This window comes from Mytilus californianus, unplaced genomic scaffold (assembly GCF_021869535.1).
Source record: "Mytilus californianus isolate M0D057914Y unplaced genomic scaffold, xbMytCali1.0.p SCAF_7, whole genome shotgun sequence".
Classification (NCBI taxonomy): Eukaryota; Metazoa; Mollusca; class Bivalvia; order Mytilida; family Mytilidae; genus Mytilus; species Mytilus californianus.
In genome coordinates, this window is record NW_026262723.1 from 43715723 (window position 1) to 43736526 (window position 20804).

Here is a 20804-nt window from a genome sequence, read left to right on the forward strand (position 1 = left end):
GACAATAAGAAGACTTAAAAGATATTAACAAGAAGAGACAAACATGTAACTTCAAGAAAAAAATCAGATGTTACATTTTTTTCTGTAAATTAATACATGTTTATACCTGCCATATTCTGTATTTGTCTGTCCCAGATCAGGAGCCTGCAATTAAGTGGTTGTGAAGGTTACTTCATGCAATATTGTTTTTTCAATGTTTTAAGCATACATCAGGCTGTTGATATATATTTATGAAATGTTTCACATTTTTTAAAACGGCGCCTTCAATAACTCACTAAAAAGTATATGTTTTGCCTATTGTAGAAGTCAGTACAGTTCCTTATAATGGTTTACACAATCGTCATTCGGTTTCCCCCGGAATGTTGTCTCAGTCACACCACACCATATTACATAATATTGAGCAAGATAAAAGAATGAGTAACAAAACAAAAAGCCAATAATAACACTTCTACTTTTATTCCTAAATAAAGGCTACAAACATTACAAATATTTATAATTACAGACCGATACAAAATATGCAAAAAAATGGTGTTAGAATGTCATAGTCTCTCATACAGTTTTCAATTTGAGATCCATTGTTATAGAGTGGATATAATTGTAATCCTAAAATGGATGTTATCCAAATGCAAGCTTGGATTACATTACACGGAATAATACCAATACATCTACATAAATATAATCATAGATGACAAAGCTGAAATGGTTAGATGTTGATATTATAGTTTTGATATAATTATATCAAATCAAGCGTTGTCATCTCCAAAGAATAATTGTTGTGATTAAAAAACAAAATACACAGGGGTGTTCAAGTTTGTATGTCGAAAAGAAACTAACAACGACATTGCAAAATACATATGAAAGACGAAAAACGACAAACAATACATTTAAAACTAAAGACTAAGCAACATGAACCAAAATAAACACTAAGGGTGTATCAGGTGCTCTGGGAGGTCAAGCAGATCCTAACTAGTAAACGGATATTACTTCACGATTATAATATATGTATAGTCTTTTTCTTCTTTTATAAGTCTTTTAATACATTAAGTGTTTTCCCTGGACATATTCCACCTGGAAAAAGTAATAATGATATTATATCTAATTAGCTATTTGAACCAATATTATTTTATATATGTGCTGCGTCGGACAGAAATCGACCTTATGTAAGTGCACGTATGCATGTACATGTACAAAAATTTTGTTGATTTTGGAACAATCAAATACGAAATAAAATAGGAATTTTTTCTGTTTTTGAAGGGTTTTTACAACAACTAAATTTTCATGCAAACAGTTACAGACTTTCCGTAGAGATTTTTCAACCCGAAAAAGGTTAACAGATGTATTGATACTCATTTGCATAATGTCGTTTTCTATCCGACACAGCTCATATGTTATAGATCTTACTTTTTCTTTACAAGCATATCTGATATATTTTTGACTAAATATTATGCGAATCGGTGAGTTAGCCATTGCCTTCAATTGCCAAGCATCTTAAAAAAATAAGACTTTGACAGCAAATTGTAAATTTTCCAAATGATAACAATATACTCCTTTTGTTTTAAAATATCGAAACGTTATTAGACGTATTAGACGTTTGTAAGCACGCCCCAAGGGTCAAATGTATATCTTCAGAGGAAGATGATTAAAAACTGCAATACATAATAAGACTTGACGATTAACGTTTAAAAAGTTTTATTTCATCTGGCATTTTGACTGAGTGTTGTTTTGCATAGTGGCATGGGAAGCGACACGTGTCATGTCGACGCACACGGTCTTGCTCCTTTTTGAGTTCTTTGTGATCATGTGTTTGTCTCTTGTTTGTATTTTGGGAATTTGATATCGGGAAACTACTGTTGCATCTACTATTTTTATTTTACCTGGTCTTTGGTCGTGTACCCCTAAATGAAGAATGGAATTTTATACGTGTTAAAGACTTCCAATAAAATTGGAACTTACTTTTTAAAGACATCACATAAAAAATGTTGTTAGCATAATAACTTTCCTTGATTTCAATACGTTTACGATTGCTGTCTGATTTTCGACAAACTGTTTCTGAAAGATTAGTATATCAAATATAACAGCGATGTATTTCATTATAAGTTAGACACGCCTTATATTGTATGATGTTTGCACTTACGGTTTTTAGTTCCTCTTCTAAAGCACACATGTATTGATCTAGTTTATGAATGGCATGCAACAATGAATTACTTTCTATTCCAGCCCAACTCTTGATAAAAGACAAAAGTGGGGTTTCAGCCAAACCAATTATGGTGTTAATATTAACTGTAAATAATTCTTCCGCAAAAGGAGAGCTCTCTATGCTTCGAAAAGCTGTTACTCTTTGACGTAAACGACTCGTTACTTCTTTATCCCTATAAACACCTGACTGTATTATATTAAGAACACGTTTCTCAATGACTGACTCAATAAGAAAGGAAAAACCAGCAGCGCAACCTGTAAGTAGAGCAGCTCCCGCAAGGGAAGCTCCTCCGGTGAAGGGTGCAGACAAGACACCTAAAAACAATGAAGCACCAGTTGTTACATTTCTAAATGCTCTTGTCAGCCTTATTTGGTCATTTGCCTTATATAATTCTGTTTTCAGGTCATCAAGTCTTGGAAGGGTTTTCTTGCGTATCTTTTTCCAACATTTAACGTCCTCGTTCAGTTCTTCGTCTGTAATTAAACAAGTTTACCCTATAAAGCAGTTAAAAGTGGTTGCCACATTTGTCAAATTAGCAAAGATTCAACTGGTTTTTAAAAAATCAGTCTGTCAGATAGCAGTATTTATACATAAATTGTGTCCTGGCATCAAATGCAAAACTGTAGAATTTGTGTTTTAAATCGTTGATATTTATGTGTGATGGAAGGCCTTACAAAAACAGATTTGGTACAAGAATATCAAATTTTAATGACGTCATAGTGACATAAGAAATGACATTTCTGAATGATGGGGTCAATTTTTTATCATACTTATTAGGATTGTAGAAGCTAATATCATCACGAGTTGGTCGAGCATTATGGAATATCTATACCTTAGGTGACCACAGATTTCTCCTAATTGCCGTAATCACAATGGTGTCTTCTTTAAGAAATAAGAATTTTACCACGGGTTTGCTCTTTATACCGATATTTTACCCATTGCTATCACTCGTCGTAAAATATTTAGCATAAAGGGCCAACCCGTGGTAAAATCAGTATAAATTCAAGCCCCCATGAATTATTTCTATTCTAATTTTCCCTGTAACTAATAAAAGCTCCCATCGAAGGCCCTTTGTTTGAATATTGCGTGCTTAACGCTAATTCCATTCATTGAGCAAGAATGATCATTTATATTTATATAATGAAATTTCTGTTGTATTTTTTTATCATTTTTGTATAATTATGTCTAAAGTTTAAGGTCAGTATAAAAGTCAATTCTTACCTCTTTGTCTTCTTCGTTCATTTGTTCCTGAAAAATAATTAATAGTTAACATGCAATAATTGTAGTAAATCATTAAGCCTTTTATGGTTATACCAAGATAATACGCAAATGAACACGTCAGATTGAAAAAAGAACCATTACACAAACTAAGATTCAAAGACAGAAATAGCGCACGAACAAAGTATATACAATGACTAGAGGATGTTTTACTGCCATTGTTCCCAACTTTGTAGGCAAAACTATTCACAAGTTGTACAAAGTGTTAGTCTTTTCGTCAAAAAGCAGCCTGACCATTTCTTAAAGCAAGTAGACAGTTTATAAAAATCAAATTAAACTGTGCAGCTGAATTTTCTAATCAGATATCAGCTACTGATAAAGAACAATCATTCCACATACTAGTAACTGGTTATATCTAACTTTTTCGACTGATGTTTATGTTTTGTATTAATGTTGTAATGTTACACCACTGTCTGAGTGTTGGGTGCCCGCAAACATGTTTTAACCCAGTCATATACTATATGTACCTTTTACAACAATTTTCATTTCACATTTTCTATTCAAAACTAAGATTGAGCATTGTTTGCGACTCCAACGTGCTAAGATGACTCATAGTTTAAGACCCTTTATGGTTTTATGCTTTCACCAGTTTAACATTTTTGACTTTCACAAACGTACCTGATAATGGTTATGTTAGGAACATATGTTGTTCTTGCACTTAAAGTCATAATATTGGGTAATTTTCTACCGCTATTGTCGCAGTGGCTAATTTTAGTTTTTTTTTAAGAATATCGCATTATAATGCGATTCAAATCATTAAAGGCACACATTTTAAATAAGAAACGAATCACAAGGAAGTTATTTTCTTAATGCAGATATGAATCATAACTTTGTTTAGGTTTCTGTTTATTTTAGAAAGTTAATAGTAGTTAGACCTTGTTATACACTGTGAATTATATCATCAAAATGCTATAGACTTTCTGATCGAGAACATATTTGTTGATTTTTGGTGAATTTATATTTCAACCTTGGATGAACACGACTACTGTCGAAAGCAATCTATAAATAATCAATTGCCTGGCGAATTTTTTAGTAGTCAATTAAAAATCGTATTGTTTGCATTTAAAAGATTCAATTAGGGTTTGAAGCAATCACATGAACCTTCTAAATAATACAAGACATTATAGTATCAACAGGCAATGCTGTAATGACAGATATAAATATAGTATACCGAATTCAAATATATAATATCCAAAGAGCGATTTGAAAAAAAAGTCTTTTTCAAACTATATAACTTAACAACATTTCACAAGACATTGCCATTGCATTGTTGATATATAAGAGGTTTCAAAAAATGGATAACATCATGCATTATGTACTTTAAACCCCCTTTCATTTTGATTTTAATCAAATTACTTATAATTTAAAAATATGTTACATTGCTTTTTTTTGTCAAATACAAAGTTACAACAGTGGCTATAAAAAGGCGAAAATATATGAAATGTAAAATATCTTAAAGTTTATAATAGTATTTGTATTCAAATTTCCTGTAAGCAATCTAAACTGTGTCATTCTTTTTGAATCAACAGACGTTATATTCCAGTTCGATCTCTACATCTAATTTCACTAGAACACAAAAAAAAAGTAGTTGTTAAAAGCTACCTATGAATTTGCATACAGGAATTTAATCCCGATCCAATATGTTAAAGGGGAGATTATCGAATTTTCGTAATTCAATTAAGCAATGTGTGGTATGATACACCTGTAAGCAAATCTCATTTTCAACAAATACCAAATATTTTCTGCTCGTTGGTTGGGTTGTTGTCTCTTTGACAAATTCCCAATTTCTATTCTCAATTTTAAATATTGATGAGATTTGACACAATTGATGAACACTACCTGGAGATGTGCAGAATGAAAAAATGAATTGCAATACCTGGTAAAAACCTGTAGGAACAATTTCCTCTTAACTGGTAAACTGATTTTAAAGAATCTTTTCACAGTTCTAGAACACTTCTTGATGATTTCACAAATGCAGAAAATGCCACATGTTAATGAGAATATAATCGAACTTACTTACTTACTTTAACACTCCAATGTGTGGTAAAAGTAATTTCTCGTTAAAAGTTAGGCGGTTATTGATAAATCTTTACACTTCAGAATGTTCATAAAGGAAAGCATATTATCCATAATGTAAACGACAATAAAGGGAAGGTAATCTCTCCTAGAAGATTGTTAAATTTGTTTTGCTCCGTTTAAATTTTCGTAAATTTGTATAGACGTATTCATGTATACTTTAAATATGGTAATAGTTTTGCAGAGCGGGAAATAATTATGGGAGTTCAATCAAAGTTCTAGTTATGTTTGTCCTAACTCTGACATTGAATTATTGTTGTCTTCTGTTGCGTCCGGAATAAGCAGAAACGAGACAAAACACAAAGACTGTTTACATAGAAACCACGAGTAAAGAAATTTTGAACTGATACTTCTAGTCGTATAAACTGATTTTTTAAATTTTTTTCTCTAAGTATTAGTATTTTTTTCTGCAGAATGTTTGATGAATTGGCTCCAGGTTCAAACTCTTAACTTTGCAATAACAAGCCACATCTCAGCATAATTGGTACGTAGTGACAGCACATATCAATACAATAACAGTGGGAAAATGTAAGTATGTCTTCAAACGTCGTAAACAAACAAAAATAGACAATGGAAAACTTCAGTCCTTGTAAAAAATGAATAATATTGCTAAGCAATAGAGACCATGTGCTAAGCCTGCAAAAATTGTCACATTATTAAATCGCTTTGATCGACTTACGGAAACATATAAGAACAAAATGGACCATGAAAATATATATTTTGTTCGCATGAATTGCAAAGAGATTAGACTTTCAACCATTTCTTTAAGATTTAGTATGCAGATGTGTGAGGACATTTATCATAAATGGCGACAATATCTGAACAAATACGCACATCACGAGAACAGAAATATGTGACAAGAAAAAGAGATGCCTTAACAAATGCTAGCTGAATTCAACAGCGAATTCAGAAAGGAAAAGGTTACAGAATGTAATTTAACATGCACGCCCCCTGTTCAATGTAAAAATGTTTTGTAAATTTAATTGAACATTCAAATTGTTGCTGCATTTATGGTGTATTATCGCGAAATTACCTATGTTTTCCCCGGATGGATGTGAACTTCCACCTTTTTATTCGATGTATGTAAGTCTGTTGATGCCTGCATGATATCGCCAACAAAGTGACCTATATTATCTTTAAGTAATTTTCGTCTTTTTTTCATTGAAGTATCAAAAGTCACTTGCATTTTCAACCAGCTGTCATCGTACTCATTTATCTCAATGTCCTCTATGAAAAAATAGACGATGTTGTGATTAAATGACAAAACATGACTGACTGGCAACAGTCTTGTTTTTTATGACACAGCTTATTTTTCTATCAAAGTCATAATGGTATCCGTAAAAATGATGTTGTTATGACCTCAACATTACAATGCAGAACTTCTGGTTAAGCATTTTACTTGTAAGCAGTTTCTTTCTTTCAAAAAAATTATAAAAGGAAGCTCAGTCTCTTATATATAATTTAAACTAGGATACATGGACTTGGATTTGGTACAAAGCAATAGAATATATTTGATTTTATTATTTGTCGTAAAGTTAGAACGAGGATATATAATTTGAATTGAGTAGATGGGCAATATTTATTTATACCTTCCTCTTTATGATCAGACATGGCAAAAATACACTCTACGGACATGATTTGCTGCTTAAAAACCAACTGCCTCTCTGCTGGTTCTGTACGTTCTCGCACACAAGTCTCATCGAAAGTTGAAAATATTCTTTCAACAAACGACTTCATTTCGTCAACCATAGTGGATTTCACACACAAAACCGAATGATATGCCACAACATGTAGAATAAGAGACCCATGTTCTGCATTTTGGAAAAGTATCTTAAATTGATTTCGGTTAATTTTGTCTTTCATTTCGTTTAGTCGTTGTTTTACTGCCTCATTGTTCAAACCTTTCGCCTTCACGTAAACTGTAAGGTTTGTTTCTCCTAAAACCAGTTTAGAAAAACATATTGTCATTTAAGCACAGTAGTATTAACAATAAAGAAAAAAATTTAAAAAAAATACACAAAGAGTATGTCCTGCAATTCTCGAAATAAAATTTATTACTAGTACATTTTTTGTCTACCAAATATTTTTGAATAAGAGGCAACATGTGCAGAAGTTTACTGATTTTCAAATTTGCTGTATATATGAGTGGAAACAATAGCTAATCTGTCCAAAGCAGGCACTGATTATAAAATAAATGGGTTTGTTACTGTTACTCTCATGCCTTATCTTTCTTCAAATACCGAAATTTTGCTAAAACCATGTTCAATCATAATCGATCAAGTATGTTGTTGTACCTAGACGAAAAGTCTGAAACAGTGTTAATGTTGTTTTTTATCTTTAAAACATTTTGGTAGATGGTGTTCCATTCGCTAGGAAAGCTAACATGTATCATAAAATTCATAGATCAATTATATGGTCATTTATATACTAATGAAAGATTTGGACTAGTAACTTTTATCACTACTTAAATTGATCTTTTGTTATTCTGAAATGTTAATGACTTAAGTTTGTTTTTCTCGGAGGAACTTTAATAACAAAGCCTATTCCAAATGGCTTTCAAATATTTGGTGTTGAGCGTTCAAACTATTTTTAGGCCAGGAAAAGTGCCTCTGACACACCAATTTTCTATAGTACTAATATATATGTTTTTAAACTGTTTCATTTCTTATGGTCGATGTTAAGTGATCCCTTTGAGACTGCCTTTATGAATATGAATATGAAATTAAAGATAAAAGATAAGAAAAAATATCATAATAAAGTAGTACTGAGCTGCTTTTATATTGAGAAAAATACTTTATTAGAATTAAACTTCATAGCTGGCTAGCTCTTTTTAGATAAAAATGAAGTTAAACAATTACTTGTGCATATGTGTATATTTCTTCCGGAGAACCTGAGATTACACCCGGTTTAAGACGAGGTTCGAGCTGCTCAGTCTTTTGCTTTCTATATTGTGTTTTTGTGTACTGTTGTCATTTTTGCCATTGCATTGTCACTGGTGAGCGTCACTGATAAGTCTTTTGTAGACGAAATGCGCGTGTGGCGTACACAATGTTAATCTTGATATCCATGGTGTGTTTTGTCAGTTTGTTTTTGATTTTTAGTTTGAATATAATGTTAGTATCTGTCTCTTTTTTCGTAGTTTTCTATTAACATTAACAATAAAGTAATATTAATAAAGCATCCCATATAAACGGATACATTTCATATCGAATGCAGGTATTCCATAGTTACTTTAATTAAACATAGAATCATTCACAAATTGTGATAAAAGTATAGATGAAGGGTTTATCTTTTTCCAATATATACGAACATTTTACTAATACCTTGTTTTAAAAGTTTCATAGATATGAATATCTAAAAATCAAATTTAAACAGTAAGAACTGCTAAATATTGATTGAAATATCAAATATCTAAGATGTTCCAATTGAATATTACCTTCAGCTGTTCCTATACCCGGTGGTATCAGATTTAGGTCACTTTTCATGAATACTGCTATTTCATAGCCTGGTACGCGAACAATTCCCAGTTCTGAAACAAATTTAGAAACGATACCTTTCACCCAAGAATAGATCTATATCAATTCTGCTAATATGAGAAGCAACAGCAACAAACTAATTCATACACCATCATGTAAATGCAAGTTACTGAGCACACATTGTTTTATCATGTCAACAGCATTATGAACTTAACAAATACTAAGATGAAATACATTTTCCCGAAATAGAGCTTGAGGTATCTGACGAAACCACAAATTAATGACGGCCTTATTAGAGATCCTTTTTATGAACTGATTGTGGAACATGTTTCAAATTATGGTTATCTCACGTTTACAAAAAAAAAAATAAATAAAAAAGTGTCTACTATATTTTATCACACATTTATATGTTTATTGTTGACGAACGAGTCCATTTACTTACAAGAATCTAGTTAAAAGTCGAAATAGGATCCAGCTTTTTACGGTTATATTCTGTATGAGCTGACAATTTTAGTAATTGTCTTTCAAATCTTTGGGTTGAAATATTTTATGACATCAGTAATTTTTATAACGTCTTCTACTGCGTCTTGTATTTGTTTTTAAAATTTATCATGTCGTTATTTTTTCTAAATCAAATTGTAAACCAAATACATTGTATAAATTTAGTTGACCCAAACTAAAATCTTATAAATGAACTGGGTGATTAATTATCTTTACTGTAACACACGAATAGAACAAGAAAAAATAAGTTTACAACTACAAACGATAAGACATTTGAGAAACTCCGATGAGAATAACAAATATAACATCAAAACTAAATACATGGATTTTGAATAGAAAATAACTTATCAACGTATTTTTTTCGTTTAGCACGACGGGTGTCACATGCGAGTAGAATAAGAGACCCATGTTCTGCATTTTGGAAAAGTATCTTAAATTGATTTCGGTTAATTTTGTCTTTCATTTCGTTTAGTCGTTGTTTTACTGCCTCATTGTTCAAACCTTTCGCCTTCACGTAAACTGTAAGGTTTGTTTCTCCTAAAACCAGTTTAGAAAAACATATTGTCATTTAAGCACAGTAGTATTAACAATAAAGAAAAAAATTTAAAAAAAATACACAAAGAGTATGTCCTGCAATTCTCGAAATAAAATTTATTACTACTACATTTTTTGTCTACCAAATATTTTTGAATAAGAGGCAATATGTGCAGAAGTTTACTGATTTTCAAATTTGCTGTATATATGAGTGGAAACAATAGCTAATCTGTCCAAAGCAGGCACTGATTATAAAATAAATGGGTTTGTTACTGTTACTCTCATGCCTTATCTTTCTTCAAATACCGAAATTTTGCTAAAACCACGTTAAATCATAATCAATCAAGTATGCTGTTGTACCTAGACGAAAAGTCTGAAACAGTGTTAATGTTGTTTTTTATCTTTAAAACATTTTGGTAGATGGTGTTCCATTCGCTAGGAAAGCTAACATGTATCATAAAATTCATAGATCAATTATATGGTCATTTATATACTAATGAAAGATTTGGACTAGTAACTTTTATCACTACTTAAATTGATCTTTTGTTATTCTGAAATGTTAATGACTTAAGTTTGTTTTTCTCGGAGGAACTTGAATAACAAAGCCTATCCAAATGGCTTTCAAATATTTGGTGTTGAGCGTTCAAAATAATTATAGGCCAGGAAAAGTGCCTCTGACATACCAATTTTCTATAGTACTAATATATATGTTTTTAAACTGTTTCATTTCTTATGGTCGATGTTAAGTGATCCCTTTGAGACTGCCTTTATGAATATGAATATGAAATTAAAGATAAAAGATAAGAAAAAATATCATAATAAAGTAGTACTGAGCTGCTTTTATATTGAGAAAAATACTTTATTAGAAATAAACTTCATAGCTGGCTAGCTCTTTTTAGATAAAAATGAAGTTAAACAATTACTTGTGCATATGTGTATATTTCTTCCGGAGAACCTGAGATTACACCCGGTTTAAGACGAGGTTCGAGCTGCTCAGTCTTTTGCTTTCTATATTGTGTTTTTGTGTACTGTTGTCATTTTTGCCATTGCATTGTCACTGGTGAGCGTCACTGATAAGTCTTTTGTAGACGAAATGCGCGTGTGGCGTACATAATGTTAATCTTGGTATCCATGGTGTGTTTTGTCAGTTTGTTTTTGATTTTTAGTTTGAATATAATGTTAGTATCTGTCTCTTTTTTCGTAGTTTTCTATTAACATTAACAATAAAGTAATATTAATAAAACAACCCATATAAACGGATACATTTCATATCGAATGCAGGTATTCCATAGTTACTTTAATCAAACATAGAATCATTCACAAATTGTGATAAAAGTATAGATGAAGGGTTTATCTTTTTTCAATATATACGAACATTTTACTAATACCTTGTTTTAAAAGTTTCATTAATATGAATATCTAAAAATCAAATTTAAACAGTAAGAACTGCTAGATATTGATTGAAATATCAAATATCTAAGATGTTCCAATTGAATATTACCTTCAGCTGTTCCTATACCCGGTGGTATCAGATTTAGGTCACTTTTCATGAATACTGCTATTTCATAGCCTGGTACGCGAACAATTCCCAGTTCTGAAACAAATTTAGAAACGATACGTTTCATCCAAGAATAGATCTATATCAATTCTGCTAATATGAGAAGCAACAGCAACAAACTAATTCATACACCATCATGTAAATGCAAGTTACTGAGCACACATTGTTTTATCATGTCAACAGCATTATGAACTTAACAAATACTAAGATGAAATACATTTTCCCAAAATAAAGCTTGAGGTATCTGACGAAACCACAAATTAATGACGGCCTTATTAGAGATCCTTTTTATGAACTGATTGTTGAACATGTTTCAAATTATGGTTATCTCACGTTTACAAAAAAAATAATAAACAAAAAAAGTGTCTACTATATTTTATCACACATTTATATGTTTATTGTTGAAGAACGAGTCCATTTACTTACAAGAATCTAGTTAAAAGTCGAAATAGGATCCAGCTTTTTACGGTTATATTCTGTATGAGCTGACAATTTCAGTAATTGTCTTTCAAATCTTTGGATTGAAATATTTTATGACATCAATTATTTTTATAACGTCTTCTACTGCGTCTTGTATTTGTTTTTAAAATTTATCATCGACAGTTCTAGTACTGTAGACAATAACATCGACCCTTCTTGATTTATTTTTAATTATGAGATTTTGTAATCTATTATATACTTATTTTCATTTAAATACTTTTCCTGTCTTGGTTTGATTAGTATTTCAATCATGAACGTATGTATATCAAGGAAATATTTTAAAGAAAATACATTGGTTTTGGTTAGGACAAAACATCAATACGACATTAATCATGGCTCCAGTAATTTGGCGTTATTTACATCTCACGAATCGATTAAGAAGAGACAAATTCAAGGTAACAATCATAAACTAAGGAAAAGGCATGATATGCATGCATCATCCGCCAAATTTACTTTCAGTCAAAAATCACAATCGGACATAGTACACAACCGGCAAAATTCTGGATTAGACGACTTAATTTGTACCTAAAGATATAAGACCGCAAAAACAGTTCGCTAGTGATTTCGGAAAACGACACATCTTTTCAGCAACCCAAATCGTGTTGGTGACTGTAAAACTGATGTTGTGTCGATTTCAGTTTTTTTCCCTAATATCTCTGTTCAAAGAGTTGTTATGCAAAGAGCACATCCCGGTTAATGAAATCCGCATTAACTGAGATATGTAAACGTCATACAATAGAGCCAAAGGTATGTTACTGGTGAACAATGAGAGGTTGACAACTGAAAAGTTGACATTTTCACGTTTTTCATTTATTATAGTTCGAACTAATGCCTCTTGTGGCCTCATTTTGTTTTCCTTGCTCAGATTCAATAGTATGGAGGCACAAATGCCTTTTTCTGATTTAAGTGTGGGTATGGATTCAAAGAAATGATTCACGAAGAAAAACCTTCAACAAATATCGCATTAAGAAGAATTGACTCAGGTTGAACAATATATCGCTTTTTTTTAAATTGTTAATTTTGACCCTAATTTCCAACGAAAAAGCAACCATTCAGCATCGAACAATGTGATAAGTACTTATTTAATGAATATACATATCTGAATATAGAATTTAAACATACAATATATTTTTTGGTATAAAAAACTATTGTTCATTGAAATCTATATTGTTTATAGTATATTACATAAAAAATCAATATTTACGAATTTTACATATGTCTCTAGCGCATTTCGGAAACTTTTTGGTCGTCAGCGAAACTGACGATTATAAATTAGTGAGTTCTGAACATATAAAACCGACTAAAGCAACAACAAAAAACAGAACATTTGAGTCTCCATATTGTTTAAACAAATCAATGCAAATCAGAATTGGCGATATTGCAGGTAAGATGAGGTCAACATGTATTGATAGACTATTTCACGTTAGATACTTTTTTTCAGAACTTAAAACGACGCGGGATTTGTAAATCACCATAAATGACAAGCTCAACCTGTAGTCAAAACACGAACTGAATATAATTTAGTTACACAACGCCATTCGCGATATCTTTTTCCTCGAAGTTCAATAATGTCACACTCGGTCAAATTTGAGTGTAAGAAAATGTATATGACCGATTGTTTTAGACTTTGGTGATGTATTGGGGTTAGATAAAAACTGATTACCAATCCGCTATTGAGTGATGTCTTATATAAAGGCAACAGTAGTATACCGCTATTCGAAATTCATAAATCGATTGGGAAAAAACAAATCCGGGTTACAAACTACAATTGAGTGAAACACATCAAATATAAGAGGAGAACAACAACACAACAGAAACACAACACTAAAATGCAAAACACACAGAAACAAACTATAATATAACAATGGCCATTTTCCTGGATTGGTACAGGACATTTTATGAAAAAAATGGTGGGTTGAACCTGGTTTTGTGGCTAGCCATACCTCGCACTTTTATGACAATGTTAAATATAACACTAGAATGACACCATTACATGACATGAATACAGTATAACATTACGGACAGAGAATTACGCAAATAAACAATACAATAAAGTACATTTGGACAACGAAACAACAGAAACATTGAAGTGAACAAACAACAAACGACAATGCAACACACACAGAAACAAACTATACGATAACAATTGTCATTTTTCTGACTTGGTACAGGACATTTTTAAGAAAAAAATGGTGGGTTGAACCTGGTTTTGTGGCTAGCCAAACTTCCCGCTTTTATGGCAATGTTAAATATAACATTAAAATGACAAGATTACATGACAGGACTACAATACAAATAAATGGGAGAACATACAGGACAGAGACACACACAAATAATAGCTATCAAAAGGTACCAGGCTTATAATTTAATACGCCAGACGCGCGATTCATCTACATAAGACCCATCAGTGACGCTCAGATAAAAAAAGTTCGAAAGTACAAAGTTGAAGAGTATTGAGGACAAAAAGTTCCAAAAAGTTGTGCCAAAAAGAAAATCCTTAGTATTTAGAATAATTCATACTTTTGCAAACGGTAAATTTATTAAAATGACTATATAATAGATATACATGATAACACCGAAGTGGTGACTAACTACAGAATAAAAACGAATACGCTAAACAACCTAAATCAGCACATAAAAAGGCACAGCCGAACAACGTATTATATGTAAGCCGAAGAGATCGACGCTCAATGTGACGTCACATATAAATTTCTATTAATGTTCAAAAAATAGGATAGAGTTCAAGATTAGGTTTGTAATACTGATATAACATGTATTAATAACAATGAAAATTACAATACTTATTAATATACAATTGTGGTAGTAATTAGATAATTAATTGTACCATCAAGCTATGTCGGTATTTTTTCTAAATCAAACTGTAAACCAAATACATTGTATAAATTTAGTTGACCCAAACTAAAATCTTATAAATGAACTGGGTGAATAATTATCTTTACTGTAACACACGAATAGAACAAGAAAAAATAAGATTTACAACTACAAACGATAAGACATTTGAGAAACTCCGATGAGAATAACAAATATAACATCAAAACTAAATACATGGATTTTGAAAAGAAAATAACTTATCAACGTATTTTTTTCGTTTAGCACGACGGGTGTCACATGCGAAGCAGGATCTGCTAACCATACCGGATCACCTGAAATCACTGCAGTTTGTGATGGGGTTTGTGTTGCTTAGTCTATAGTTTTCTATGTGTTGTGTTTTGGATACTGTTGTTTGTCTTTGATCCTTTTACGATTTTAGAGACAGAGAGAGAGAGAGTGTGTGCGTGTGTGTGTGTGTTAGAGAGAGAGAGAGTGTGTGTGTGTGTGTGTGTGTGTGTGTGTGTGTGTTAGAGAGAGAGAGAGAGAGAGAGAGAGTGAGTGAGAAGGGGGGCACTATAAAGATATGTCAAAAAGAGTGTTAAATGCACAATCGGAATTTCCCGTATTATAATTAAATCTGTAATCATCAGTTTATAAGTTTTAAATACATAATACAAGTTGTAATCTGATTTCTTAAGTCCACCTTGTTGCATTAATACTTGTATATTACCTTCTAGTTCTAATATTTTTTCAAGGGCTAATATATACTTTTCCCTTATACTGCTCTCGGGATCCCATAATTGCAATTCTGAAACTTCATCTTCAAATTTATTTGTTGTTTTGCTTAACTCTCTGTCAACAAATCGGGCAAGATTAAGCACTTCATAAAATACTCTATCTTCTTTACGTTTTCCATATTTTGCATTAGACCTATGAATGATGCTGTTCCTTATTCTACGCAGTTTTTCAATAACGTCTCCAGCATTAAAGATATTGGATACTTCCTTTCCCCATCCTTTAGTTGGAATCCTTACCAGTTTGAAATGACGTATAAGCTTATACAAAAGAGACAAATCACATGTTTGAAATGTTTGCTCTGCCGACAGATTTGACATGACTTCTTTTTGTTCATCTGATAACATCAAACTTTTATCAATTTCTGTTCTATTAATATCATACAATCGATTCAATTGTTTTGGAGAGATGGCGCTTAAGGCAAACTCCTGTAGAATTTTGGGAAATGTATCAAGCATAAGATATGAAATCCTGGCGGCGCAGGCTCTTTCTTCTTTTTCTAACACATCCGGTCTTCTCATCTTAAATATATAGAAAAACACAATGTTCCGTAACTTATTGGGGAAACAGCATCAGTATAATTATTATTTCCTTGGTGCTAATATTCACTTGCACATTTTTGGTGATGATTGTACCGGAAGTTCGTATTTCAGTTATTCCGAAATTTGTATTCATAAAAAAATATAGAATATAATAAGATGCGACAAATTTAACAAAGAGAGTCAAAGACTTCAAATTACAATCAAATGATGAATACTTGAACAAAATGATTTATATAAAACTTATAATTAAAAGGGTTGACTGTCAAGTGTAAAGAAGAGGAAGAAGAATGATTCAGCTAAGTTGATGTAAAAATTGGAGATTGTTTGCACTAGCTTTACTTCAATAAAACGTTAATAATACGTGGTGTAGGAATAAGCCCTTGCCTTCATTTCATTTTTTTTTTGTTGCGAAATCTATCTACGAAAACGCCTTTTAAGTGCAAGTAAATCCCTTACTTAACACAGAAAGGTTTTATACATTTGTGTATATATTACATAATTTCAAGTAAATTTTGAATTCGTTAAAACGCTAAATTTAGCAAAAAATTACTTAAGATAAGCATAAATTACATCTTCATTGAATACAGACAATACCTTTATAAAACAGACTATTATTATGTTGAAGCACCATTGTTACTTTAAAACATAATCACTGATTCGCTTCATTGATTTAAATAGCCAAGCAGAAAGACCTAGTGATCCGGTTAACCCTAAAATTTGAAGGGAGGTCACGACAAACTGTCAATGCATATAAAGAACTTAGTAAAGCATACGAATATATTCAAAACATCAAAACACATATCATTTTATAATTGTCAAAATGCGAATTTGTTGCAGTAAAAATGGTACCGATATTATTGATTTGTTATTGGAAATATTCTAAGAACGAAAAATAGAGTACCACAATGCATTCAGTAAAATTCATAAACCTGAATAAGGCAGTTATTTGTAGTTTCATTCGTGAGGACATACACATGTTGAATATGGAGTGTTTTCGCTTGTCATGAAATTTGATATAATTAAGTTAGTAAAATAGCTCGTAATTATACTGTTAAAATTTAAATATCTGGCAGACCACACTTTAAATTTTAATTTAATCTTGGCTTAACTGCATTTGTCTTTTGAAAAATGGACCTGTTGTTATGTTATGTCCCATTGATCTTTAAGAGAAATAATAATGTTTTTAATATTCAATTTAATGATTTCTTATAGATATAATTGTGTTTTGGGTCTTATCTGATTAATTTTGTTCAGTTTGGATGACAAATGTATACTGACTTCATTGTTATTCTACCTTTGAATGTATTACAAAAAGCTTGGCGAATACGTTTAAATGATTTACACAACCACTATTAATGGTATGAATATTATGTTAGAAAACGTACTTAGTTATAAATTAAAACAGACACCAACTTGAAGTGCATTTATGTCTTTTGTATTTTTGTTATATTCCCCTTTTGAGTATGGATTGTAGGTAAAGGTAACATAAAAAGAGGCAAAAAAGATAAAGGGGACATACAAAAAAAATCATAAGAGAATAGAAACTGACGATGCCATTGAAAAATATAGACGAGGCAGTGACAAAAAGTTCACAAATCACTAACACAGAAAGCTAAAGACTGAGCAACACGAACCCAACAGAAAACATTGGTCAATTTAGGGTGCAGGGTAGGATTAAGATGAAATTGGTTAGTCTTTTTCGGTTCATTTTGTTCACATATCACCTCACGTACGTTCTCATGGATTTATATATCCCTTAACATGTCATAACAATTTGCTCCTACATTATTCCTTTAAAAATAATTGAAAGACGAATTAAAGATGTCAGTTTATAAAACGGGGATGGAAGTAATATTATATATAAATTGACTGAATAATAGCCAACGATAAATCTTACGGGGCGATGGATCATATAAATATGATACAGTACACTACAAAATAAAATATATAACCAGTCTAAAAGGGTACAACATCACCAAAAAATGACAATAAACGAACAAATGTAACTATAAATATTTCGGATAACAGATATCCTTCATCAATATGAGCACGATGTAAAATGAATCAGATAAATCTATTCTGATTATTAAACTATAGCAATCTTGAATTCTATACAATAAAAAAAGTGAAACAGTTTCACCCGAACATCATATGTAGAGACGCTAATAAATTTTTAAAATTTCCAAAAAACGACTCAAAGACATGCCTAAAATGAAAATAGTAATTATAGATATGAACTGGCACAACTTTAAAATTCCAAAATGACGTCAGTTAAGATGTTACAACAACTGCGTGTAAATACATTCCCAAAAGAACAGCACTGATCATCTTAACTGACGTCATTTTGGAATTATAAAGTTGTGCCAGTTCATATCTATAATTACTATTTTCATTTTAGGCATGTCTTTGAGTCGTTTTTTGGAAATTTTAAAAATTTATTAGCGTCTCTACATATGATGTTCGGGTGAAACTGTTTCACTTTTTTCATTGCATAGAATTCAAGATTGCTATAGTTTAATAATCAGAATAGATTTATCTGATTCATTTTACATCGTGCTCATATTGATGAAGGATATCTGTTATCCGAAATATTTATAGTTACATTTGTTCGTTTATTGTCATTTTTTGGTGATGTTGTACCCTTTTAGACTGGTTATATATATATATATATATATCATACAGACGAATTCAGCCAAACCCGTTTTGACATCACAGTATTTGTTTGCATAGAATTTTAAGCTGTACTTATTTGTCTTTTGGAATTGGTTAACGAGTTCTAATACAACACAAATACACAGATTTATGACTGAATACAAATAAAAGGAAGAAATTTAAGAGTAGCCATTTCTATACTGCCTTGAGATTTCAAATATTTTAAGATTTTGTCGTTAATAATAAGTGTTGTTCCAAGGCTATACTCATAAAATATTCGTTTGCAAGCTGCATTTTGCAAAGTTAGTAATGTTAATACAATAATTTCTGAAGCAAGCATTTGGATCATATTTTTCTTTTATTAAAAAATTTCAATGTTGGTCAAAGATGTCATTTTCAAAGTGTATATGACATCAAAGTGACATCCGAAGTGACTTTTCTGCATTTGAATCAAAAGATTATAATAAAGAGAGGCAGAAGATACCAAAAGCCTTTTTTATGTTTCATCAATCTTAATATATGGCTGTATCTTCCATAAATTTGATTAGCCAAAAAAAAAAAATTAAAAGCTATATGACAAATATTCAATAGTTGGTTATAAAATTTATTGCATATCTAAGTGATAAACTATGATAAAGTAATAATTATTAACCTGTTTATTTTTCATAACAACATGTTAATAATATGGTAATAACATAATGTCATAATAACACTACTTGCTTAAAGACGTGTAACGAAAGACAAACAATCACTATTTGAATAGTGTTATACAAGCTGCTATACTCTGACAAACTAAAATGAATTATTTATAACGCAAAGTTTAATTCTGCAATGAAATTGATCTGTGTACAATAAAGAAAACTTGTGCTTTTATTTTTTGAAAATAACATTTGTAAATTATAAATTTTATTTTAATGTTATATTGCTTGAAACAGTTAAAAATGTCTATACCTTGGGTTGAAAGTTAAATTTACTATTCTGATGTAGAGGCCCGACCAAACTGTTGTTACCATAATGTTATGCCTCAATAACCTATTTTAGAATGGTGTTACAATATAGTTCAATAGTTTAAACTTGTTCAATGTTTATATAAAAACAGATATCATATTTCATTATTTTAAATATTCAATGACTTTTAAACCCAACAATTTAGAATTTTTCGTATAACTTTAATTCTTTTTTTTTTTGCAAATCAAAGCTTATATAAATACAAACTGTTTTTAGACTCAATGCATATCAGGTTTCTTCAACCATCTTGGCTTGTAAAATACCGGACTAAAATTAAAAACATTCTCTCGATTTCAATCTAGACCCCTGTTTTATCTTAATGGGAAACAACTTTTACAGAAAAATGTGGTATTTTCTTTTCTTTTTTTTTTACTCTCTGTATTTAGTACCACCGCTTTTTAACAGCATATGTGAACAAATCTAAAAAAAAATGCTGTTCTACAATATGCTGAAAATTAATGAGAATCTTAACATATATCTAACGTGTATTGTACTTATATCTGTTGTAAGAGATGTATAAATACCCTGCTACGTCCGGTCTGTGTTTTTATTAGATGTTTATCTGCTTTGTATCGATCTGATGAGTTAAGCCCTTTTCAACTGATGTTTATAGTTTGTTCTTATGTTGTCTGTTACACCACTGTCCTAAGTTAAAGGTAGGGTTGAGCGCTCACAAACATGTTTAACCCCGCCACATTCTGTATGTGCCTGTCCAAAGTCAGGAGCTTGTAGTTCAGTGGTTGTCGTTTGTTCATGTCTGTCATATTTGTCCTTCGTAAATTGTTTTGTTATTAATCAAGCCGTTAGTTTACTCAATTGAACTGTTTCATTTTTTTGATATTGGTGCCTTTTATAGCCTACTATACGGTATGAGT

At 31.0% G+C, this 20804-nt stretch overlaps 1 protein-coding gene across 4 annotated transcripts; it reads right to left on the reverse strand.

The window, feature by feature from the left end:
• Nucleotides 1-428: 428 nt before the first annotated feature.
• Nucleotides 429-19932, reverse strand: LOC127710064 (uncharacterized). 4 transcript variants are annotated; one of them, XM_052215793.1, is made up of 7 exons: nucleotides 19873-19932; nucleotides 15663-16248; nucleotides 8988-9080; nucleotides 7141-7488; nucleotides 3419-3445; nucleotides 2135-2670; nucleotides 429-1068 (listed from the first exon to the last, which is right to left on the reverse strand). In XM_052215793.1, exons 2-7 carry the CDS (start codon nucleotides 16246-16248, stop codon nucleotides 1033-1035), a joined length of 1626 nt encoding a protein of 541 aa, XP_052071753.1. In that variant the 5' UTR covers nucleotides 19873-19932; the 3' UTR covers nucleotides 429-1032. The 4 variants fall into 4 exon arrangements, with proteins under 4 accessions (XP_052071753.1, XP_052071752.1, XP_052071755.1 ...); XM_052215792.1 differs by lacking the exon at nucleotides 8988-9080 and adding an exon at nucleotides 11564-11656; XM_052215795.1 differs by lacking the exon at nucleotides 15663-16248.
• Between the last annotated feature and the right edge of the window lie 872 nt (nucleotides 19933-20804).